At 39.6% G+C, this 26,983-nt stretch overlaps 1 protein-coding gene across 3 annotated transcripts in view; it reads right to left on the minus strand.

The window, feature by feature from the left end:
• gmds (GDP-mannose 4,6-dehydratase) overlaps positions 1-26,983 on the minus strand; it is a 165,626-nt gene that overhangs the window by 14,897 nt on the left and 123,746 nt on the right. For 2 of the 3 annotated variants that reach the window (XM_067512265.1, XM_067512268.1), the window contains exons 8-9: positions 21,213-21,331; positions 19,722-19,818 (exon numbers count right to left, since the gene is read on the minus strand). In XM_067512265.1, the coding sequence (XP_067368366.1) occupies positions 19,722-19,818; positions 21,213-21,331 (216 nt within the window). Of the gene's footprint in view, positions 1-15,922; positions 16,468-19,721; positions 19,819-21,212; positions 21,332-26,983 lie in introns of those variants that run through there. The other variant, XM_067512266.1, reaches the window with a different exon arrangement.

Genomic DNA, 26,983 nt, shown 5'->3' on the forward strand with positions numbered 1-26,983 from the left:
CAATGAATTACTGTTAGGTGCTAAAGTTACACCGATCGAGCAAGTCACTGACATCATGGTATAAATAAGGACACAGTTTGCAAATACAAGCAACACAGAAACAACCAGAATCACAGACCGCTGGATAGCTGCCTACAGCCTGAAGCAGAACTGGAAACATTGCCTTGGCTTGGCGAGTCGATGCGTTCCTCTATTACTAACAACCTATTGTACCGTTTGACCCCATCTTTATCAATGCTCCTTTATGCTCATACACCATCATATCTAGTGTGACTCCACACTGCTGCCATGTCTCTCTGTTTCTCTTCGGGAGCAGTACCGGGTCAGTATGTGGGTTGGACTGCTAAGGGGCCCAGGGTGGTTCCGCTCTGACGGCAGGAGGAAACTCCTTCAGGAAATACCAAACTGCCAGACACACATGCTCACACACAATCCACAATCTCTCTTTCTATTTCTCCTACAAGCAGACCAAAGCCCCTGCACTGCTTGGATCCATCCTCTTTCACTCGGTTTCAGCACAGTCTAAGACTGTGGCCTCTGTGTCTTAGAAGCTGAGCTTCTAAGACAAAAGCCATCAGAAAACAGAGTTATGTGTCTCATAGCCTGATTGTCAAAGGTATGGAAGCTTGCATGATAAACCTGTGGTGTTACACAACCCAGAGTTTGGCTGGAAGCCAGGCTTTTTATGGCATCAATTACAGCTAAGTTTAACGAGTCAGCTCAATTAAGCAATAAATCACTGTGGAGTCATGTTTCTGCCCCTGAGAGACCAACCTCTCCATTGACACTGGCATAATTTTTTTTTAAATTTTCTACATTAATTAATACTCAGGAAACCTTCTGGACTGCACTCTGGTGCTTCTCATTGCACAGCGAATTTGATGTTCAGCAATTATATTTAAAGAAAAGATAAATTTTAAACTGGCTTTCTTGAATCCAGTAACAATTCTTATAAACTAATAGGATAATCAATGAAGATATTTGCTTATTTCATGGCAATTTATACTGCATAAAAAACAGCAACAGAAACAAATAAACCTCCCTTATCACAAACTATTAATGAACTATTATTAAATGTGATTACAATTGTGTATGACCATTTTTGCAGATTTGTGGAAGGAGGAAAGAAGAAAAACAAATCCTTCCCTCCTTCCCTGACAGTATTCAAATCTTATAGGTTAGTGATGATGCAACAAAGCCAGGCTGTTTTGCATGCTTTTTGACCGTTGCCATCACTGATACGCCGTTCTTCTTTAGAACCAGAGCTGAGAAGATAAGGTCCCTCTAATTTTCATACTTTCTTGAAGCGTTTATGCACTAAAACAATAAATGTCAGGTACGTTGATTTCCATTATGGCACCTTGGCAGATTTGACTTCTCTAACTGATTTGATCAGCAGGACATTAAATTATCTAGCTCATATAGAGCATAGCTGCAACTGAAAACCAAGATGGTTGGTTATTCAACTGAGGCCTAGCTTAAAGAATGATGATAATGATACAAACAGTTTTTATCTGTAAACAGATAAAAACATGTGGTGTATGAACACACCTTACATAAATAAATATTCCATATTAATTTACTACACTATTAGGTTGAGAAAAACATGTCTGAGAATCATGAGCCAAATATTAGTTTCATCACTAAAAAAACTTTTGGTGATGAAACTAATCTTTAAAATACAGCACAATAAATATATTTTATTGTGGGCAAATAAATTTTATTCAATTGGACTGGTTTGTCCAGTCCAATCCTTGTGTAAAATCAGAACTGCATCAGAATTTGAAGAAAATGTGACTTGATTTTATAGCGTCTTTCACGCAAATGCACGTATCCTAAATAAACCTGAGTTCAACATGATGGTGAAGCATCTTAACTTTACATGTCGAGCAGCAGAAAAATTATGTCTTGTTCCAGATTTAGCTAAACGTAATGACAAAGTCTACTTTTAAAACCTTTGTCTTGTGTAATGTCTTTTCTTTGTTAGTGTTAATTGTTTTAATGTATTCAAGTGTATCCAGATTACACAGTATCACAACACAACTGGAAATATGCTGTGATTGTAAGCGCAGTCTCTTGTTTTACAGTATTGTGCTTGTTTAAAATGTGTGCTTACATTTGTGTGTTTCCAGGCTGTAGCACTGTGGCTGACCACAGGAAGTTCTAATCAGCAGTGCGTCGTGGCTGCTACCTTCCCTTTCCCCTGTGACCTCCTCCCCACAGCTCTGCCTCCACAATAGAGATATCAGGATCACATTACTGACTCTAAGGGTTAAGGGTCAATCCCATTTTTCAGCCATCTTGGTTCCTTTCTCCCTCATGGATGCTTTTCCAGGGGTTAGAGCTGCCTGTCACCTAAATTCACATCAGTTCACGCGTGGCGAGGGAGGAGTATTCATCGGAAAGCCCGCGCCTCCTCTCCCACCCGCCTCCTCTCCTTGCTCATCCACACACCCATGTTAGTGTTCCCTTGACAGACCGTTCTCTGATCTCAGAGTCCACTCAGACAAAGAATGGGACACGGTTAAAAACATGTTAAAACACTGCTGGCTTCTTTGTTTCATTGTGTTGGTGTGTCTCAGTTACACCCCAGTTAAAGGCTGTATTTTACAACCACAGGGGGTCAGGTTACTGGGAGGTAACACCGAGTCAGTGATGATCTCCTGCAAGGGAAAACCGACTACTCTGTACTAACTATGAAAAATACATCATTACGAGTTATTCTGGGCATGGAGGGTTAGAGAGGTAAAAGTTTGGTCCACATTCACCAGAGATAATTAGCTCTTTTCCACTGCAGAAACCGAGAAAAAAAAAATCTGAATTTATAATGTCTTTGTTATTACTTGATTTTCCGTATGTCATAAAATGGCTTATTTTACATATACTTTATCAAGGCACTGCCAGACTATTCTATGAACTTGTGAGACTGTCCTTTAAAATATGAGCTTATGGTGTTTGTGCCATTAGGCTGCAAAGTGGCATATTATATTTCAGCACCTCTAGTGGTTGTAGAAATTATGACATGAGCAGAGGAGGTTGGATGACGTATGTAGAGCTAGAAAGTCCACTTAGGGACTCAGGACTTTCCCAAAAGAGACTCGCATTCAAGTACAAACAGACATTTACCATTAATTATGTGATTATTAAAGTAAACATGAAATTGATGAACCTGTAACAATAAAGCTTCAAAATTAACTTCTGCTGTCATCACACTACTTTGCTCCCCCAATCTTCTCTTTGCTCCCCATGTTACAGTTTTAAAATCTTATTTCTGGGTCAGAGGTTGTATTTGTTGTAGTGATGTGACAACACATCTGTTTGACCAACCTTAATTGGTAGACCTGAAAGCCGCCCCTGAAATATTTAAAATAAATTTCCAAAAATGTCTAAAATAACATCAACAGAGATAGATAGATAAACATAGACAAACAGAACACCTCCTAAATTACAATGCCACATGTTAGCTTGTTGGCTCCTTAAGAACACCACACAGGAAGAAATTGTTTTTCATTACTCCTTAAAATTAGGGATGTCACGATAACATTTTTTCCACCACCGCTCTTACTTTCAGATACAGAGTACCACTATGAGTATTAAACCGTTGTACTTCTACTATGAGTTGCTGGACAGTAAAATCCTCATCAGTCCACTCCACTGTTGATGAGAGACACTGGCAGACACAGATGGTCCAAACAATAGTGGGGACACACCTGAAGACCTTCAGAGACTGGATGGTTCAAACTTTAACACATTTCAGTTTCTAGCAGCTCTAACAGGTTTCTAGTCTCCGACAGTTTAGATGTAGGGCACACCTATACACTTGATGTTCAAAACCACAAATCCTTCAAGAATGTAAATTCTCACATGTTCTTCTTCCAAAGCAAAGATGGCGGTGACCGGGATTTTATACAGTTTTAAACCACAGACATTTTTCCACCTCTGTCCAACTGTGCAGATCAACATGGTATCCGGTGCAGCATCAGAGAGGTTTTACGAGTACACATAGGCAGTATATGACCTAATGTCCGATACTCGTATGGATATCTGGACTTCCCTATCATGATATTGCTCTTATTAGCATCATATTAAATGACAAATTGCATGTGGTATTTTGAGTAAGTTACTACTGAAGGCACTGTACAGCACTATACAGAGAGAACATTACCAAAATCACCGAATCCTCTGCACACATAAGATGTTCAATAAGAAAATTACAAGCCACAGAACATGTACCACATTTATTAGACTGCACGGACAATTGATCCATGTAAACACTGTAAGATAAAGAAGATAAAAGGCCACCTTATCCAACTCCATTGTTCACATGAATTTATTGTCATCATTATGAACGTACCTAACAGCCAGAATCATCAGTAAAATTATTTTTCATAATTTTTGTGGTAAAAGGCTTTAGAAGAGTCTATAAAACAAATTTCAACTGTTGAGTTTTGACTATTATTTCTGTCTGAAATTTCCACATGTCTGTGTCATGTTCAAATTCAAACAAATTATCATAATCTTCAGATTATCGTAAGAATTTACTGTTGTAATCTTTGCAGTAGAGTACCCTCCAATAGTATAGAAAGAACACTGGTCAGGGCTATAGGCTTATGTTTCTATTGAGGTGTTAGTTTGCCAGCTTCATCATTAATTATCGGCACTAGCTTCTTAAATTCCTAGAGCTTATATTATTCATACCACATGCCTTGTTGTTCCCTTATTGTAATGTGGAGTAACAAACGCAGCCTCAGTGTCTATATTAGCCACAATAAACCTATGGCTTCAAACACATTTAACAAAATTATAAGAACATTTCTCCAATAAATGAGAAATCTTATCTGACACTCTTACTCTTCAATGTCTGTTGACAGTGATGCTTTACTGTTTAAGAGTTACTCTGATTTCGTTCCAGAAATCATTCAACCATCTGTAAAGCACTTTGAATTGCATCAATCTGTACAAAAGGCCCTATACAAATTGTTATTTTGCTAATTCCTGGCAAGTGAATCTAACTTTATTGTGTTCTTGTGTCTTTAACAAATCGTAGGGCACATTTAAAGCTTGCATAAGCACGTTTACCATCTTCAAATCCAGGTCCATGCTTCAGCCTAGCTGACTCTACACAAACTTTAAAACCAGTCTAGCCTCAAGATGTAATTCTCGGACATAATCTTTCCACCCAGGTTTAACATTCAACAAAGTAGCTTTAATTTATAAAATTAGTTACTAGAGGCGAATTTAAACAAATTTAAACTTGCAATGAGAACACAGCTCATTACTCCGAGTTCAGCACACACTGGCATCTTTTGTAGTTTGATTTACTAAGGCATCAGTTTGACAGGAGTATTCTCTACGATCCTTCTCCCTTACACGTAATCAGATCAAGCCACCCTCATAGGAGAACTAAATAAAGAGTGGGCATCAACAATATCAACATAAACATCTCCTATGGTGTAGACTATTTGAAGTGTTTTGAGAACACTCAAAAGGTTCAAGATGATGCAATCTTTGTCATTACAGTTAATCTGCAATAATCTAATCTAATTACGTTAATCAACTGGTCGTATTTCCAATTGCATGAAATGGCCACGCCAACTGGTATCCTGCCCTAAAAACCTCAGTGCTAAGATCCGTAGTGGATTCACCAGCCCTAAAGAAGTCATTATGTAGTGAGCTCAGTCCTCCCAAGTCCAGTTTACTTAGGAATGTCTCTGGAACACGTCAGTTCTCCAAAAGTTTAACTCATGGTCATTACAAAGCATGCTGAGGAGACTGTGGTTTTGTTATGATACCATTACAAGAAATCTCTGAACCAGGAACTAACTGCAAGGAAAACAATAGTTCAGCAAAAAACACTTTCTGTCCTTTAAATGTTTTACTCATGAGGACAATCGCTTACATCAAAGGAGTAAGAGTCAAACCAGCCAGTCATGGCAACAGCGGTTTTTAAACTAACACTGCTATAGTAAAAAAAACTCCACCAGAACCCAACATTTGCTATCTTTATCTTTTACAACCTATGTTTCCTTTTGGGCATTTTGACTGCATCCATTGTATGATCTAAAATGACATTTATTCTGAACTTACTTGCTGTACACTCTGTTTACAAAATAGAATCTTGAGCTGACTGACGATCGTCCCATTTACAAACCTATAGTGACGTGAGCACAAAATTTGTTTTTTCACTAACATACAGTACTAACTGCTAAAAGTAAATTTTAAGCCACTTGAAATTAATGGACTACAAGCTTAGAATCCATTTATTAATTTCATACAGTGGAGAGTTTGTCCAATTGTATCTAAGAACATATTTGGGATATGATCTACTGAAATAGTTTCCACATTTTAAGCCATTTTAGGTGATTTGTATGCATAAAATATTATAATTCATTTTTTATACATTTACTACTAAATAATCTAAAAGCTGAAATCCACCCTCTCTATACATCATGATTCCATCCGGGAAAAAAATGGAGTTTTAAAGATTTTAGCACTTTGACATTTTGCTGATGATACACACCTCTTTAGTAGGTGTTGGTAAAAATCACATTGTAAACATAAATACTTAGTATACTGTAGTGTACTGTATGTGATGTTTGCATTTTGTTCCAGCAGTTCATATCAAAATCCTTCTAATATAGGATTTTCTGACAAGTATGTCGTAAAGCATAGAGCCAAATTTCTACTACAAGTCAAAATGTGCGACTGCTTCGGCGACCTTGTCATTTATAGTTTTTTAATCGTTTTCCAACCAGAGTCTGGCTGTCAGAGATCTTTCCAGACAGCAGAAATCTAGATAGGGGAAAAGTGAATGGCTCTGCTGTGAAGCATCTTGGAAAAGGACGCCCAATTCCTCCCTAATATACGGAAACCTTTTAGAATAATGCTAATATTTCATGCTTCCTTTGGGTGAAAGTACCATGGGCCTCTGCCAAACATCCAAATACAGCTCTGATAGCTCATTTCGTGTGTCAAGTGGCGTAAATTCAGCCGGCGGAGCTCGACAAAGCTTGTTCAATAGATAAATCATGTGGCTCATAAAAGCCATTTGCTTCTTTACGTCTGTCTGGTGTTCAAATATTCACCTCAATCCATCAGCACGGCAAACTGCTGTCAGAACACTGAGGCCTCTCCTTACCTCGCATTTCCCCTTATCACTGGCTTCTACTAGGAGGAATCTGAAGAATCTTGGAGCTCAGTCTGTTCGCCAACACCCAGCATGACACAGTGAAACAGACACATGCTGCTTTTAAAACACACACAAATTTCTGACACATAAATCATACAAATTGATCACAGATGGTGGTGCTAATCACAGCCTCTGAGAAACAAGTACAGAATAAAACAAAACGGATGTGTGAATCTAAGCTTTGGAACAATGGTTCCTTGATCATAAAGCATTAACTGGCTCATTTCTGGCTACCACCTCTTCTTGTTTAAGACCTATAGTGCAGTATATGAACTCCACCCAGTGAAACGGCTGAGTCTGCTGCCTCAGCACTTCCCTATCCAAGCAGCTGTGGTTCAGTTAGAGGTCTCTCTGCCTCGGCCCCGAGATGAAGCACCTCAGAGAGCCAGCGGTCCTAACCGGCCCCCTGGCTTCCACTGCCGGCCTCTGACTGACACCCCTGCGCTGCCAGAGACATAAAGCAGGATAATAATAGCTGCTCATTCCTCCCTATCCCTATTGACCAGACAGGGCCACACTGTCCAAAAACATATTTTACTGAATGATAACGGACAAGTGAAGGTGAACACCTCAGCTTACAGCTGTGTTGATGTACTATAGTGACCTGCCTTAATATTTAGAAGAGCATTGACTGATGAGTTGTGTGACAGCCTTGTAATAAAAGCCAAGGAGTCAATTACAGAAATATTTCATTCACGACAGTGGTGTTATTTTTGTGGTTTTGTCCATCTTTCCTTTTGGTTACAATAATACCACAGCTGCTAATTTTATTGTTTTGGGAGCAAGTGCACAGGGTACCACAAAACATGTCATTTAGCAGTGAAAAATGAAGCAAACATGCCAAAGATGTAAATTTTAAATGGTCTAGCATTTAGTGCAGTCAGTACCATCACCACATGAGTTTTCAGGCGGTTCAAAATCAGTAAATCATCAACACAAACACCATACAGTGACACTTCAATTTGAATTCATGGAAGAATATTTCAAAGTCAAAGTTTAGCCATGATAAATCTCTACAAAGCATGTACAACGATTACTTTCTACATTCAGTAAATACAGATACCCCTAACTATATCCTAACCATAGTCCAATAGTATATCTTCTTTGTGGCTTTTGGCAGTCACACACACACAACAGCACTACAGGAATCTCCCAACTTAATTACTTTGAACTTGACAGGTATGTAATCCTGAGACAGTTTATTGCCCATGTTGCTCTGTGGACAAATAACAATAATAGATTCTAACTACAGTTCAATCGGAATGACTGCATTGATGCATTGTTGATGCATTGCATTGTTGACGTTTAGGGGGAATCAATCTCTTTTGTTGAGAAATTTCTGTACCTTTATAATCAACCTGCCAGTCAAAATGCTACAAGAATCCATAGCAATAACAGCTACAAACATGCTACAAACATTACAATAAGATAGTAAAATATAAAACAGCTGATTGGCTGTGGAGCCTCCTGTGCTTTGCAAAACCTCTCAAGCGGACACCTACAGAGAATTCTAACTTTATACTTTGAATCTCAGAAACAGCCACCATTTCTCAGGGTTCATTCAGTAGCCAATATTATGCAACACAACAGGACAGGCCAAGTGTTAAAGTCTTCTCTGGGGCATAGGGACATAGGTGTATGAGGTACTGGCTGCCAGGAGCCATTATGTCAGCAGCACTCATGTATGTGGGGCCATACCTGTTTTTCTCATTGTTGGAGTGAATAATTTGCTCCATAGCAGAGTCTGACACTCTGGCTTTTGCTATTTTACTGCCTCTCACTATGTAAGTGCATGAGTTGTCTATCACTAGTCTTATTGTGTAGAAACTTCGGGGGTAAAGGTAGGGACTGGGGTAGAGGTAAGGTTGGGTCAAGAAAAAAGGTTATACAATCTAAGACCCTTAACAGCAACTTAAACAGAGCTTGACTCGTTCTCTTTGAATCTGAGAAAATTGTGATTCTCGTTCTGTCTGTGAACCCAGCCCGTCAAGGAAACTGGGACTGGATTTATGAAGTCTGGACTGCCTGCCTGAAGTAAGATGAAACCCAACACCCGTTGTGCTTCTTCAGCGAGTGCAGAAGTGCCTTGTGTCTAAAACCACAACACTGAATCCAAAGGCCTAAGAAAGCTTTAATCAAAGTGTTTGTCACACAGTCCCACAGTGTCTGCAGCTCCTTCTACAAACACCTTTTAGACAAACAGATTTGGGGAGGCTGGCTCCTGACAATTTCGCTAATTTTTCAAAACCAACTGTTTCAGACGAGTGTGGCCATTTCAGAGCTGTTAAAGTAGACAGAATTATCTCTCGCTCTATTTTTCACTCATCATCTGTCAGGTTATGAATAACTACAAGTAAAACTGGACTGTCATATGTTTTTGATTAATTAATAACAACAGACAGCTGGTATAAACATCTCCAAGGTAGCTGGACAACACCGAGTTCCCCTAGATTAATCCACTCCAATTGTCTTTACGTCTTTCTTTTTTTCCTCTTTAATTAAAATGGTGAAGCCTTTCATTTAACTATCAGATTTTCCAGTTGCTTTTAAAGGCTGTTCGTGATCATTTTGTAAGAAGTACTTTGTCACATGGTTTTATGTACAGAGGGTGAGGGTTCCCCAATTTCTCAATTTGTTCAGACTGATACCACCTACCAGAGTAGTTCAATGTATCATCTAATGCTAAACTCTTGAACTCCGATTTTAACCCTTACGTTTTCTTTAACTCAAAATGTTTTTCCACACTATATGACAACATACAATATATATTCACTCTCAGTGTGTTGTTCCAGCCCTTCTACATGATGCTTGCCCTGAGCAAATGAATTAAACTGCCATGGTTGAGAATTTGTAAGGTTTGTTAATTGGGACATGTGTGTAAAATCTTATACCTCTTATATCTTTATACCTCTCAAGGCCTTGGGACTAGTTGTTTAAATGAGGTTCTGTGGGCTTAGATTATTACTGGGTGCATACCCTGTGTAGTGATGCTCCAGGTTATGGTTAATGTAACAAACAGACTCTGACACAGTAGGAAAGAAAACAACAAACACGTGACACATTTACTGGTCTGTTTTATGGTTTGCATCATGGATGGATTGTTGGGCCCTTGGCACAGACATATTTTGTGTATTTTTATTTTATATTTTCTGTGTGATTTGGGTCATTATGCATCTTTTTGTAAATACGGAGACACATGTTTGTCAAGTTTGTTTGTCAGATTTAGAAAAAAGGGCTTATTATTACACTGAGATATAGCAATCACATGGAAAAATAGACAGATTACCATATCCTTGTTGCTTTCTTGTTATTTCTTGTTTAATGAGTATTTTTAATGCCAATATATGATGTTCATAATTGCTTGTATGGCACATGAGTAGTGAACTAGACTTGCTAACTGCATTTTAACATAGCTCATGCACATGTATGTTAGGGCTCATGGGTTTGCACCAACTCTGCAACAGTTTCAGTTTTCAGTGACCTTCTCCTTGCTAGTAGATGATATCTGTATTCCTGCCTTCAGTTAAGGACCTGTCTGTGGGAGTAATCAAAGGACGCTCTGTGAAACTCATGAGGTCATTAACTGAAGTAGCAGAGGCAGGTCACAACACTTCATCACAAAGCCACGAGGAATGCATCAGGTATCATGTACTGATGAAACCTAATCGTGTCAGAGTATCTTAGAGTGGAAGTGTCCTTTAAGTTCAATAAAGTAACAATACAAAACATTATTCACGAACTCGATCAGGCAGGTGTGTCTTTGTCTTATTGATGACCCATACAAGTGGGATGACTCTGATTGCCAACAGTTATACAAGTTTACCGCAACGTCGTTATTCTCTTGGATCACTGGAGCCATTGTCTGAGCTCCTTATCCAATGACGTCAAGACTGATGACACATAAGAGTATGTAGTAGAGTGTCTCTTGCTGGTATGAAAGCCATCCGAAGCGAGAAGGAAGTTTAGATTTTTGCACATGTATTTATGGTCAGGCAGTTGACAGGCAGAGGTGTGGTGTGTCAACAGTGCTATTCTTAGGAGTTATTTTAGGCGCTTTTGATTCTGTCTTGATTCAATCAAACAGGCAGGGCAACTGCTCTGTCAAAATCTCACAGGTGCAAATGCAATCCTCCTAATGGCGTCAGTCAGTTTTTGTAATATAGCAAAAATTCTTTCATTTTCACATTTGGTGATGGCTGTATGTAGAAATTTGAAATTTAGCATTTATTAAATTCTCACGATCAATTGCAACATATGCACCTAAAATGACATTACATGCAGTGGCATGTACAGCTGGTTGATATGAGAGAAACATTTTACTGTTTCAGTTTATTAGTTTATCATAGTTAATGTGGGGATGTTTCTCATAATAATGTTAAAGATTATTTTATCACTTAACCCTACTAGCACGGTGTTGCACAGGATATAAGCAAAAGCTTAGGATGGTGTTAAGCTTGATTTATGGCCTTTGTTGAATATATGCAAATATTCTACGCTATAGGCTACATCAGTGTGAGTATGTGGACTAGTGTTGTCTGTGTCACTCTGCAATTACAATCAAATCACAACTTGGGAGTGTGGTTTCTACGGCACTGAGCTGAGTCCTCTTCACCACCATCTTTCGTTTTTTTTGTTTTTGGTCTACAGACAATGGTGACTGAAACTAAGCAGGTCATGTAAGTCATGGATCCTGCAGATGTTGAACAGGCTCTACTGAAATTACTGCAGAAAAGGCAAGAGGATACCAGGCGAGACTGGACTGACTGAGGCGGAAGTACCAAGTGAGGGGCTACTTCCCTGCAAGATGTGGGTATGTTTCTGGGGAGGTGCACATCAGGCTACAGGAGATTTACAGTTTAAATTAGGCATAAGAGTATAAATATAGTTATAAAGTGAATAGAGTTTTCCTTTCTGCATAACCTGGAATGACAAACTCTGACACTCTGTGGAGGAGCAGTGGTATGTAGATCTCTCTCTGCTATTGACGTTTTTGCAGGACAAGAATAAACTTGCATGTTTAAAACAAAAGGGTAATCGGTCATTTAGTGATGGTACAATCGCTCTGCAGGGAATGCTGGTATGTCACTCAAACAAAACCTTTACACTTGTACTTCTTAATACATGGGGAAACTGAGACTGTTAGTGCTCCCTGTCAATCAAAAATGCCACAGAGATAAATGGCCTCCCACACATGCCAGTGTGAATTGCAGTGATAGCAGTGTGATAATGATGCAATGATGTGTTAAATAATCTGATTAATTAACTAGGAAGTGAAAAAAATGTTCAGTTTTTAAAAAACAAAAGAAAGAAATGGAAGATTAGCCCTTGAGGTCCTGGAAACCTTTATTGTGCATTTCTTACTAGTTCTATACATTTTACCACTTCAAAATGATCTGACCAAAAAAAATTTGAAAGCAGAGTAAATAAACACTAACTTTCAGCTGAGGTGCTTCTAGCTTACATGCCCTACAGCTGTCAAGACACTCTCACATCAATGGAAATCTACAATCTGTCAAGATTCAAAGATGGCTTATCAATATAGATGACAAGGAACACTGGAAAGCTACTGTGCTAAAACTAGAACCAGTTATGCTTGGTACTTGCTATTATAATTCTTGTTTTAGACAGATTGGGTCATTTTAACAGCCTTGTTTTTATTTATTTTACTTTGGTCTCTTTTTACTTTGGACTCTTATTTAAAGATAAAATTATATTTTCTAATCAGTGGTAGGTGAGAAAGGGACAACTGTCTGCTTTAGTTCTTGCTCCTAAAGGTAATAATCTCATCTGGAAGGACATTACTGTGTTGCTTACATATTCTAGTTGCATCACTGTAATTGAGACAAATGCAAGTGCAAAAGGCTGAGAAAATGACAGTGGAAAAGACATACAAACACTGACAGGAGTAAGATGAAGACAGATTAAGAGACAACTTCACATTTATCACACTGCATCCCCCTACACTCTCTCTGCATGAGAGGTTGGACAAAACCCACAGAGCTGTCACTCAACTCGCAGCAGGTTATACCCTCCAGCGACACATGAACTTGGAGGAATGACAGCCAAGCTGCATTAGCAAGGACAGGCACACTGACACACGCCAACTTAACTGCATGCAAATGCTTACTTGTTCACTGACAAACAAAATCCCCATGGTATAACCTGGGTTTTAGACACATTACAATCTCCAATAAATAAATAGGGTTGAAGTTTTAATAAGTAAAAAGAAAAAAAAACTGCATTAAAAAACCCACATCTATATCTATCAACTACCAATAAAACAACAGGTGTCAAGTCTCTAATAGATCGAACTTAACAAATCCAAACTGCATTACATAGTGTGTTTTACTGTACACTGATCAGCCACATCATTAAAACCACTGGTAGATTCGATTCGATTTTCTCATTAAAGGGGTATTGTGGGCGAGTTCACAGTATGCACTGGTCAGCATCAACGAAATGAGGTCCAAGGAAGTACAAGCAGCGAACAGGTCATTGCCTCACCGATAACGTGGGAAGCAAAGTATATCCTGCCAGTTTGTATCCTACACAAAAGCTAGTCCAGCACTAATGATTGAAAAATCTGATTCTGGTCAAATTGGCAGGTGTCACACAGTATACTGCAGTTTGTTGGGCTGTGAAGTCACAGACTAGCCTGTGCCCATGGTGACCCTTCTCTACCACTCAAAGTGTCTACAATGGGCACATGAGAATGAGTAGTGGATTATGAAGCAATGGAAGAACGAAGCCTGGTCTTTGACATCACGTTGATGGCATGTTTACCTGCGAAAGAAATGGTCTTAGCGAACACTATGTGAATCAGATCCGCGGAGGCTCCGCCTTGCAGCTTGTAGGACATAAAGGATATGCTAAACACCTTTGTGCAAGATACCACAGGACACTTTCAGAGGTCTTGTGGAGTCCATGCCTCAATGGACCAGAGCTGTTTTGGTGGCAAAGGGGGACCTACACAGTATTAGGCAGGTGGTACAAATGGCTGACTGGTTTAGTTTTATTGCGTAATTGAATATGTGGCCAAGGCGTGGGAGTTAAAAATTAATGTGCACCGTCTTAACTTGTTCCAGGTCGTGGGAGGGCTGGAGGTCCCAAAACATATTATTATTATTATTATTATTATTATTATTAATAATAAAGTTGTTTGGAAACTGCAGTTCAAGGTCAACTGTAGCAGTAGTTCATGGAGGCAATTAAGTTGATTTAAGCAGTAAAATGCATTGTTGTTTGATACCAAAAGCATTATAATTTGAAGTTAAAATAGCTAAATCAAAAAGGAACATGTGCCAGGTTTACTTGGACTGACTCAAGTGACTCACCATGGCCCCAGTAGTACAGAAGTGCTAAATACAGGAAATCACATGTTTGAAGAGGAGAGTGGTGGACACTGAAGGCTTTTTAAAAAAGTTTTAGTCTGACGTCCATTCGTATTGTGACTGGAATTCCAAGCATATTCTGTGCTCGACTTCCCATATCAAAAACACCCACAGACCTAGACAGACGATTACTCAACAGACATCCATATTTATCCATTACATTGTCCTAATATGAACACCATTCTTCCTTCACCTGTGTTGCTCCCTTCTTGATTCATGCAGAGTAAGTGAGGGATCTTCTCAAACAGACTCTTTTGTAAATCCCTCACTAACTTCTAATTGTGAGAACCAGACAGAGGAAACAATCTGATCACACCAGAATTCTCCACGGTCATGATACTCTATATTACCTGGCAACTAAAACTAATCAGAACCATTAAAGCATAACATGCAGAGACACACCTTCCCTAAGGCTCAGGTATAGGTCGCTTACCTGAGCCAAACCTCACTGCTGGCAGAAACCCACAAGCTGACAAGAGTGACTGACAGAGCTGGAAAGCCAATACATCTGAAACAAAGAGCAGCCATAACGGAGCAGTCTGAAAATTACCTGTACCTTTGTTTAAAACAACCCTGGCAGCTATGAACCACAGGTCTTTCACATGTGATTATCTGCAGCAGAGGCTTGAAGCTCGCTCGTTTGCTTTTTAAAAATTATGTTTGAAATCCAGTAAACTGCTTCGACGACCACAGACAAATTCGCTCTCACCTCTGCAGCACTGGGACCCTGTGTCCCAAACAAATACGCACTAAGGACAAACCACGTGTGAAACACACCTGCATATTCAACCCCTCGTACCACTCCCACGTTGCTTACTCCTCTCCCAAGGGGCTCTGGAGATAAATGAGCTCATGTCAGACATACACACTGACAGGGATAATGATGCATCAGTAATATATTAGCACACAGCCCAGGGACACACTTCGCTCACATACAGCCACACACACTTTGCACTCAGGCTGCACACGGATCTAAATTTTCTTCTACCGTACCAGCAAACATGACACTAAAACGGTCTGAGTCAGCTCAGTTATCAATGTGGACACACATACACACACTTGATGACAGGTATTTCCACTTGAGGAGAGGCACAATGCTGAGCTGTGAGCCATGGTGTCAGTCACTTCCTGTCTGAAGGGGTCAGAGGTTAAACACTTTTCAGTTTCTTTAAAACTCCATAGAAATAAAGAGACAGTTAGACAGAGCAGAGAACTTAACCCCCTGTTTGCTCCAAGTAACAGAACCTGCAGCTCAGTGAGTTTCATTCACTGAAATTCTGCACAACCAAGCCACAAAGGCTAAGTGAACATGAAGTGAAACAACAGGTCAATTAATCAAAAAATCATAAAGCATTAAAGAAAATAAAAAAGAAAACAATTCCATATTAGAACAATACATTTTAAGATACAGAAGCCATGTTTGCATCCTTAGGAAACCTGGTTGCTGGAAATCTATGTACACATGCAGCAGAACACAAATCTGGAGCCTTTCAATTCCCTGTCTGCAACCTGTTGATACGCACATGCGTAACAAACATGGAGAGAGATGACTAGACAGCTGATTATGTGAATATATGGCAAAGAAATTACCATTCTCCAGCAGAAATCTTCCTGGGGAAATTAGGTTTCCCTAATCCCCTATCTGAGTTTCGCAAACCACCTTTCCGTTTATATCACCAGTCTTCCAAAGAAAGCCGAATATAACAAGGTTGCTTAATTATGGTCTAGATTGAAATCAGCTGAAACACAGCATCAGAATAGGGAACAAAGGTGACTTTGAATGTGGCATGGTTGTTGCTGCCATACAGGCTGGTCAGAGTATTTCAGAAACTGTTGATCCACTGGAATGTTCACACACCACCATCTCTAGGGTTCACAGAGAGTTATCTAAAAAAAGAGAAAATGTCCAGTGAGCAGCAGTTCTGTAGGTGACAATGTCATGTTGATGAGAGAGGTCAGATGAGAATGGACAGACTGGTTGGAGCTGATAGGAAGGCAACAGTAACTCAGATATCCAATCGGTATAATCGAGGTTTGCAGCAGAGCATTTCTGAACACACAACACATTAAACCTTGAAGTAGATGGACCACAGTGGCAGAAGATCCCACCGTGTGTCACTCCTGTCAGCTAAGGACCTAAACCTGAGGCTTCCCTTTACAAGTGCCAAAAAAGAAGCATTCAGATGGTTGGAATTGGGTGTAAACAACATGGAAGAGTGGATCCATCCTGCCTTGTATCAACTGCTCAGGCAGTTGTGGTTTAATGGTGAAGGGGGTATTTTCTTGGCACACTTTGGGCCCCGTAGGACCTACTGTACATCATTTAAATGCCAAAGCCTACCTGAGTTTTGTTGCTGACCATGTCCATCCCTTTATGACTACAGTGGACCCATCTTCTGATGGCTACTTCTACCAGGACAACAAACAATGTCACAAAGCTAAAATAATCTCAAACTGATTTCTTGAAGATGACAAAGAGTTCACTGTGCTAAAATGGCCTCCACAGTCATCCAGATCTCAACCCAATAATTGAACAGAATGTTTTCAACACCTCACTGAATTCAAAAGTGGTTGAACACGGTACTAGCAAGGTGTACATAATAAAGTTAATGTTGGGTGTATAGATGCCTCTTCATGTAATCACAGAAAAGGTGGCGCATAAAATAACAGGCTGAAACTATGGGGGGACTTTTTTTCCTGGCCTATAAAATGTTCTTAAGATGAAACATTTGCCGCTCATAAACGCGTCTCCACTGAACCTTTTTGTTATTATTCTGCTTCGGTCGTGAATTGTTTTGAAACTGTCTGCACAGACTTAATTCCCTGCTGAAGTCTGAGTGGATGTTTACCTGCACTCACACAAAAGATTACCTACTTTCACCGTCATCAATCGACTGGGCTGTCTGATATTTTTATACACTGCATTCCATACTTCTCACATGTCGACACATTAGGCTGGCATCAACAACACGAGGGATACTGTTTGCTGAGAGATTGTGAAAGCTCTTGTGAAAAGATATCTAACAGTTTTTTTGCTGACAGGTCACTGTTGGCTGACTTGACCACATTATAGAGTTTTTTTCAGCATAGATTCAGGGTTAGGACCATGAATGAATGAGCCAACATTCACAAAAAAATACAGCCACAGGTGGGGTGTGTGTGTATGTGTGTGTGTGTGAATCAGTCAACGGGGCCTCATTACTAATCCTCCACTATCACTCAACTGGATCTCAACTCTAATCTTGCAAGGCCAAAGCTCAGCAGAGGGCTGCTCCTGGCTTTAAACTGAGGACCTGGCAGCTAATCTCGGCCACAACACCTCGGGGTAACCCTATAGCAAGCCACAATACCCTTGGGTCACATTGATGAGAGAAAGACCTCCCAGACCTCAAAGACACATGTCACTTTGAAAGAAAAGGATGGATAATGCACTGGTTACATACATCTTTTCATTTGGATGCTCACAGCTGTACACTCATCTGTGCAGATAGAACGTTACGCCCAAATACTTCTCATTGGCTATCAAAGCAGCACAGACTCACTACAAACAGACTTACTAGCAGAGTATGTCCATCACTCACTAGCTGAATATGAGCAGCACTAAGCACCAACTGGCAGGATGCAGCCTACATTAGTGTTTAAGAGGAGGACTGGCTTGTTTCCAGCTGAGCATGCAATGAGCAGCCCAAGGCTGTCAGCTGGACCCGTTACAGCTGATAAGCGTATGGTTCCAGACACAATGACCGGCAATCAGATACACATGTTACATTCATTTCAGGATCAGGTATAAAGAACAGGAAACATGCACTGTGCTGGGTCACAAATCTATTCAGCTTCATCACTTCAGAATCACTTTATCCTTTAGCTGTAGTTTGTTGCTTATAAACTGTCCAGTGCATAAAACAACAAAAACAGAAACAGATGTTACTGCCAAAAAACAACTGCATAATAATAAAGTATAACCAAACTACTATCATTAATGGGGTTAATGCAGCGTGGGCTAGTTATTCCGTGGAGTGTGTTTTTAATCTGTACTTCACTTTCTAACTTGCTTTGCTCAGTCAAGCTCCTGGGTGAAATAAGCATTTTACAGTTTGTGAAGGTTTTGCCTACAGGCCAGGACCTGCTGATTGGACTGAACATCACATCATTTGTTATGCAGTGTGTCAACAAAACATGTGAGTAAAATACAATTGCTATTGCAATTGTTATTTGTTTTTGTCTCTCAACCAAAAATACCGGATTCAGAACAGAATTTACTACGAATCCAACTTAATAAGGAGAACTTTAATGAGAATCATGAACACTGAAACAACACCCAATCGTACTTGTGGAAATAATGAACACCACCACGCCACACATGAGTAAGGCCTTTATGCTTGATACCATGAACTGGGTATGAATGGCTCTGTGAAGCCTGGGTTTTTCTAAGCGGCTTTGATCCTGCACCATGGTGATCTGCCAGCTTTGTGGTACCAGAAAACCTGCCTTAAGCTCTAAGGGTCGGGGTATAGTGCCCCACCCAGGCACCAAGGGCCATACCTGGTGGGGCAGGATTTGATCCTGTGGCCTTCTGCATTCCAACCCGATGCTCTACCACTGATCCACCAGGCACCTTACACTCGCCTGTGGGGGCAGCTTCAAATCACAGTGGTAATAGTGGAGAGCTTTGGGAAAAAAATGACTGAGCCTGTCTGGAACTACCTGCATACACATTTATGCTTTGGTTGCTGCCATTTCTATTGCTGTGGTCTCAAAATTAATCTATTTAAATGCTGCCATGACTTCTGTTTATGTTGTGGAAAAGCAGAAGCTCACGAGGAAGAAATGCGGATGTCGGTCAGGGGTGATTAGGCCCAAGTCTGCCTTCTTGTGGCTTAAATCCTCCAGACATACACAAAGTACAAAAAGAAATATGTAGACAATAATGCAGATGACACTGCCGTTGTCTACTTGTACACTATGGTAAACAGAAAGTATGTGTTAACTCTAAGACAGCTGGATAACCCACTAACCTGACTGCCGTTTTATTTACTCTCTAGATAGTGAAAATGCAACACTGGAACTACTAACATCAAAAATACACTGAAGTACATAATGTCTAAAAGAAAAATGCAAAAACCAAGAGAAACCTGACTCACCACTTCAGTTGGACGGAAGTATTTCGGGTCCACCTTCACATGCACCACCCCTGTCTCCTGGCAGCGGCCAACCTCCTTCTCATCCTTTCCCTCCCACCTGAAAACACACAAATCTTAACAGGAAAGAAAAAAAAATATCTCACAGCTGTTCAAAGGTTCAGTTGCTTGTGGCTCTCTCTCCCCGATTATGTCTTTTGCTGTTTGTTTCTTTAACATCTAACGCAGACAAAACATGTCACCTGCCTTTTTTTCTGAAATCAACACTACAGGTTTGAGAAGAGCCACATACACCACGTTACTAACATGTCAGTGTCTTCCAGGACACAAGAAGGACATGAAAGAGAGATGACACACAGGAGGGGACACAGATGTGCAACTGAAAGGGTGACAGAGTGACTTTTCACAAAATACATTATGTTTATTATCAGACACTGTGAAAAATTAAAAGAATAACAAAGGAAGAGGAACAATCTGAGTTCTCTTCCAGGCTATTTAGCATGTACAGTACTCTTTATTTCTCTGGAATAATAATAATAATGCCAAACTCTCTTTCTTTCTGCTATCAACATGATTAAGGGATTTGTTAATGCATTTTCTTTTATATATTACAGAGCGAAATTAGCTGCTCATTCAGTCCAACAAGAGCAAGAATAATAGTTAAGAAAATACGAAACACTGTGTGACTGACATTTAATTCCAATATTAGGAATTTAACATGTTTTGCTCCAATATTCATATTACAAGCAGATGAGAAGAATCTACGTTTAGTCGTTTATTCCAGTGTTCTGAAGATTAATGGAGTTTTCTGAGGAGTTTTGTCTCCATTGACTAAGAATTTTTAAGAATCATTTTTGTCTCTTTTAGTGTAAAAGAAATGTGTCTACAACCTAAAGATGATTATCTTAAAAATATTAATTTAGAACGAATTTTACGTTTTATCCCAAAACATAAATCTGTTAAAGCTGATTCAGAACATGAACTCTGTTACATGTACTAAACAGAACCAGAAGGAGACCACATTAGACCTAGTCCTGACACTAGTTGCCTTTCAGCTTCCATGTTGATTTTGAAATGATTTTACTTGTGTTTAAAGCACCTTTTTAAAGCGCATTAGTAGTGAGACATAACTCTCTGTGCGTGTATTTCTGCGTTTAAATGTTTTACTTTGTTTTCTGGTTTAATTAGTTATTATAAGATTGTCAGTCATCTATAAAGCACTTTGAACTGCATAAACCTATACAAAAAGTGCTATACAAATAAAGTTTGACTGATTCACTTGCTTTTAAGAACGCAAAACAAAATGCACACATATATCATCTCCCAGGATTATACTTAACCTTTTGTGTTAACTTGAGCCATACGGTAAACAGTACAGAAATGCTACAGTACTTTTTCTGACTAGCATGAGACCAACACGGAAACTGACAGAACTTTCATGGGAACGCATGTCTGAAAGGGGTGCTTTGTGTGTGTTCATGTTTCTGCACTCACACAATAGTTTTCCTAACATGTTTGAAGGCCTTCTCCACAAACTCCCTCACACTGTGCACCTCCCCTGTCGCTATGATGAAATCCTCAGGCTCCTCCTGTTGAAGCATCAGCCACATGGCCTGAAAGAGACAGAGACAGAGAGGTTAAACCACTGAGAGATCATAAAAGCAGTGTAGAGCTCTACACTGGACACTGCTCAATTCAGTCCTGACAGACAGGAAGTGAACCTGCGACCTCTGAACAGGGCATTCGCCCGTACCTCTGTCCTGACGTCACCACAAGGGCCCATGGGATGCATACCGTGGGAAAGGAGGACTGAGAAATCCCACAGGCCCACTATCCTGCTGGCACACACAAAAGCGCACGTGTGGCCGTGCATGCTCACGGACACAAAGCAGATTCACAGAAAACTGACATGGCCCAGTAACTAAAAACAACACCGTAACACACATGAAAAGTTCATTGTAAAGTTCAAGAGATGATGAACTTACAGAAAAGAAGTACAGCAGCATCCAGTTCTCACTCGTGTTCCCCATTTGTACTTGTAAATAATATGTAAGCAGTGTTATTATGGGTCTATGTACTCCAGTGAAAGCTGATAGTCTGGGCTCCTTAGTGGACCCACCACTACATTAAACAGCCAGCGAGGGCGTCTGTGCGTGGTTCCATAATATTTATGGTGAACCAGAGCCAGCAGGTCGGAGCTGCTGACCCTTGGCCCGTCCAGCCTGATTAGAAGAGGCTCACCGGGGACAGAGACAGAACGACAGACAGACACTCACATCAGCACAGGAACTGACAAATGACATTACTGAGTAAGACAGGAGGACTGAGCAGGTCTTAGTGGGTTGGAAGAAAATATCAACAAGTTTAAGTTCCAAAGTTATATAAAGTCCAGAAAAGTATCACAAATTTAATTTATTATGTTTCTTGACTTTGGTTCTTATCATATATGAGTTTTTCTAGGACACAGACTGTGGATTCGTATTTATGATTTAAGTCAAATCGTGATTGTACTTCCATGTCTTCAAATTCTTAGAGTAGCGCAGAGAAACTTTCCTTCTTGTATCTGCACATATTTTATTCTCCTTGGATAACAAAAACCAAAACACAGCAAAACATACAAATCCTATTTCAAGAAAAGTTGGGACACTGTAAAAGGAAAAAAAAGAACAAAAAGAGAACCCAACAATTTGCAAATCATTTGCAACAAATTTTTAGTGTAGAGAGGACAAAGACAACAAAAACTTTGATTCAGGCAAAATCTCACAAATCTCAAAAAGCTTGGACAGAGGGGACAAAAGACAGGACAAGTAGTGTAATATGCTTCAATGAAAATAAAAAACACCTGGTACATTAACAAATGAGGTTAACTGGCAGCAGGTCAGATTAGACATAAAAAGAGCTTCTTAGAGACACTGAGTCAGTCAGAAGTAAAGCTAGGACGAGTTATATCACTCTGAAAGTTCAATGCAGAGCACAGTTTATGTACAGTGACACATCCACCCACAGCCAGGTAGGAGATCTGAAACTATCAGTGTCACAAGTGTGAGTCCAGCCACGCACAATATAAAAAGTGATTCATGTACAGCAGAGCAAAGCAGGACAATAGGAAGGGGGACGAGTTTTGGCTTTCTTAGCCTCTATTGAAATGACTTTGCCTGTGTCGTTCTCTGAGGAGCACATCAGCACACTTTATTTGCTGTATTTGGATTTCTATTGAATGCAGGGTGTGTGTGTGTGTGTGTGTGTGTGTGTTTTCCATCCAGCCACATTAGAATGTTTTATGTGTTGAAGTTGGACAAAGCAGAAGCTTTTAGCAGATCTGTAATCCCTCTGCCATAGCACTCATATGTGTATTTTGCAGACACATGTGTACAAACACACACATACACACACAGAATATAATTTTAGAGCAGCAACCCCTAGAGGCTCTGATGTTTATTACATTACATGAAAAAAAACAATATGACTAAATAATCTGATTCCAGATGATTTTTATAATTGCATTATGGTATATCTGATTGGGAGCATGAACAAAAGGGATGAACCTCTGTGATAAACTTCAAGTCTGCCGACTGGATTTTGATGTTCAGATTTTTTTCTCACAGAAATGTCAGCAACATATTGGAACAAAAGCTGTGACAGCATGAATTTGATGTAACTATGGCGAATTGTTTGTGCAACTTTTCACGAACCAGGATTTAGATCAAAGACCAGACCAGACCAGAGAGGAGGCGGAAAGGTAAAGAAAACAATTTCTGGGGATCATGAACATATATACAGCCCTTTATGCCCATATGGCTGTTACTCACATAGCCTTCAAAGTTTATTTGTGTGTGTGCTGGTGTGTTAGAGTATGGACAAAGTAGGCCACCTATGAGCTTACCTCAAATCAGAAAAAGTATTTCATGAATCTGGGGTTCTGTGTTTGTTATGTGCATCCCTGCTCTCAAACACACATATAGAAATGGAATGCTCCTCCTCAGGGAGCAGAGGCCGTCCTAACTGAGGATCGTTAAGGGTCACCTGACTGCTGGATGCTGATGGCTCCCCTGTGCCTGAACTCTGACCCCTTACCCTCTGGCCCCTGATGTACAAACCAGACTCTCACACTGTTATTCAACCATATAACGACACCTCCACGTTTGACTGAGGGCGGAACAAAAACCAATGTGTGTTTGTGTTTCCCACATTTAGTGCCCCAGCACAATCTGTGTTTCCACATTTTGTCCTCACTTACACAAATTTTGATTAACAAAATATGTTCGTCTGTCACACTGCAGCCAAACAGATAAAACAATAAGCACAGTAATAAAAGTACATGGACAGTGATTTCACAAATTGTTAAGCAGAAAAACATTCAGGTCCAGAGTGTTCAACAGGAGACTGGAGCAGAGAGAAGCACAAGCACAATTCAGATTGACAAGTCATTTTTCAGAACATTTCACAAATACAGAATTAATGTTAGCCTCAGGTATATTTTACTTTATATATTTTTGCCATTTGGTAGGCCATTTTCCAGACTACACATTAACAACAACAACAAAAAACAATTAACTGGTAATATAAAGATTAATGAGCTGCACCCATCTTGTATGTTACAGAATGTATTTGACAAAATTAAACAACAGACCTTAGATGTGGCCTCACAACTCGGCCTGTGAGGTGAGAAGAATTAATTATCACTGGAAACGATCAAAATATCAAAGAGGGACACTGACACTAACACTGTTTTGATCATGTGACCGGGTGATATTTTGAACTTGTAATGAAGTCGACTCTTTTCCTCTTTCCTGTGGAGCACACTGACGAATGTATAACACACAGTAAACCGGATAGCTGTGATGATGGGAGCTGGAAATGGAGCTCAGCTTCTCTCGTAGCCAGAGAAAATGTTTACGACAGGAGCTGAGTGATATGGCCTCGGCCGATTTTTAACCAGGGAATGTAATAAATAGAATCATGTGGATTTTTTTTGTGTCATTGCAGTGGGTCTAAAGCTCAGTCAATTCAGAATACGGTAGTTTATTCTTCTGTTTGGCAATAACAGCTAAAGGGTTTCACTGTGGGTATTCCCACATTTAACTACTTCATCTTTTTCTCCTTTGCACCAGTTTAGCCCCCCTCCCCCTACCTTTTGCGGGTTTGCTCTGCTTCATTAGCTATCTGATAAACAGCTCTGAGGTTTGGGCCTTTAGAGGATGACCCCCAGCGTGCACTTCAGCTCACAACACTGAGATAGTGAACCCGACACCACGCCAATCCCCTTCACCTGAATTAAAAAAAAAAAATTAAGATTACAGGATTTGTACATCAATATAATATTAGCTATTTAATTTCCCATTTGTTTATTTTGCAATACACCAAACTAAATTTATTACCCACATTACCACAGCTGTTGAACCTGTTATAATCTTGCATGCCAGCAGAAGATTATAATTATACCATCCACCTTGACTGCATTGAAGTAATTTTTAATCCTCTATCCTTCAGTATTTAATTATGTAAAATCACCGTTATAATGTAGTTTTACTTGAGTTTATATGCTTGGAAAAACCAGCAGAGGGAAATTAAATGCATCTCAGTCTCAAGGCCAATGTAAACTCTGTGATGAATGATTCCTTCTTTGTTGACAATGATTGTTGATTTTGTGTAACTTATCAATCAGTGTGTGTGTTTTCTTACTGGCTGCATTGTTTAATTGTGTAATGCTGCCATCTTGGAGCTAGATCTACCATGTAAAAAACTTCAAATGGGATTTGTTTTGTTTAATAATGGTTACATTACATTTTTAATACTCGTTGTGTTATTGTCACTGTTTTGACTGTGTTTTTATTTTACACGTTTCTTCAACTTTCACTCATCTGAGAAGCACTCTGAATTGCAATGTATAAATGCAGCTATATAAAAAAGTTTTGATTGATTCATTGTGAAAGTATATTAAAAAAACGTGTTAAAAGGAGGTCAGTTATTGATGCACAAGGCAGATTAACCCAAGAGACACCTCATTAAAGGAAGAACAATTAATTATAACAAGGCAAAACCAAACTATAACTACTTAAACTATGTTTAAAACATTAAAACGTTTATAATATGGACTTCATAAAACTAACAGCAACAGGTTGAAAAAGTGGTCAATGAAGGAAACCTACTGTAACATACATCAGACTTTATATTTGCTTGATGTACAATAATAGAAACAGAAAGGAAAACAGCAATTACTCACATTTGGAGAATCTGGAAAAAAATGCTAAAAACTAATAAATTACCAAAATAATTCAACAGTAATTCCTATAGAAATGTGAGGGTTCTTTAATACAGTAGTGTTTTCACAGCTTCAGCATTTGGCTGTAGAGGCTGCCACTTCTATTTTTTCTGTAAGTGTATTATATTTAATTCTTTCCATATGGTCTTGGCAGATAGAGCACAGATAGAGCACAACTAAAGTCACTACTGTAGACTGCGGGAAAATCCCTGGTACAAACCAAAAGCAGCCTGCTGACTCAGAATCCGCCTGTATAGGTCACACAGTGCACTTTCACCACTGAAAAAATTAGAAAGGTTATTCAGGGTCCTGTTTATCACAACCACAGGTCCCATCATTATTGTCCATTAGTGAGAATGAATAGGTTTGTCACTATCCATCCCTGCAATTAAATCCATCCCAAATGCTTTTTCAGTTCAGGCAAGTTGTGTTGCTTAAAGAGACTTTAGCAAGGTGGACGTGTGGATGACGTGTGCTGGATCAGATCCTGGTTCTGTTTCCTGGATGTCTAAATAAAGCTGAATTGCCAGAAGAGTTTTATAGAAAAAAAACAAAAAAACAACAACTCTAAACCACCGCTTAAAGTGATGACTTATTTGAACAGCCCTCCTTTTTAGCCAGCTGACCCCATTCTCTGTCACCTCCCCACCCAGCATCCCAGGCTGCGACGGCCCCATGATCCTCTGTCTCTGGTTGCTTGACTGTATCTGACATGTGGAATGGCTCACAGTAAACACTTAACGAGGTGGCTATTATGGCCTCAGAAAGCCATCAGCCCCAATCACTGCCTGCTAATGCCATTAACCTCGGGGTTTCTCTGTCTCTTCAACACACACAGACAAACACACACACACACACACACACACACACACACAGATATCCACATGTGGGCACATGCACAAACAATACACACTATCTGCCTCAGGGATACTTACAGTATGACAAAGCCACTTTTATAGGAAATCAGAATTGCACTTAAGCAAATATTGGTCCAAATTCCTCG

Source organism: Channa argus, chromosome 8, assembly GCF_033026475.1.
Source record: "Channa argus isolate prfri chromosome 8, Channa argus male v1.0, whole genome shotgun sequence".
NCBI classification, from domain to species: Eukaryota; Metazoa; Chordata; class Actinopteri; order Anabantiformes; family Channidae; genus Channa; species Channa argus.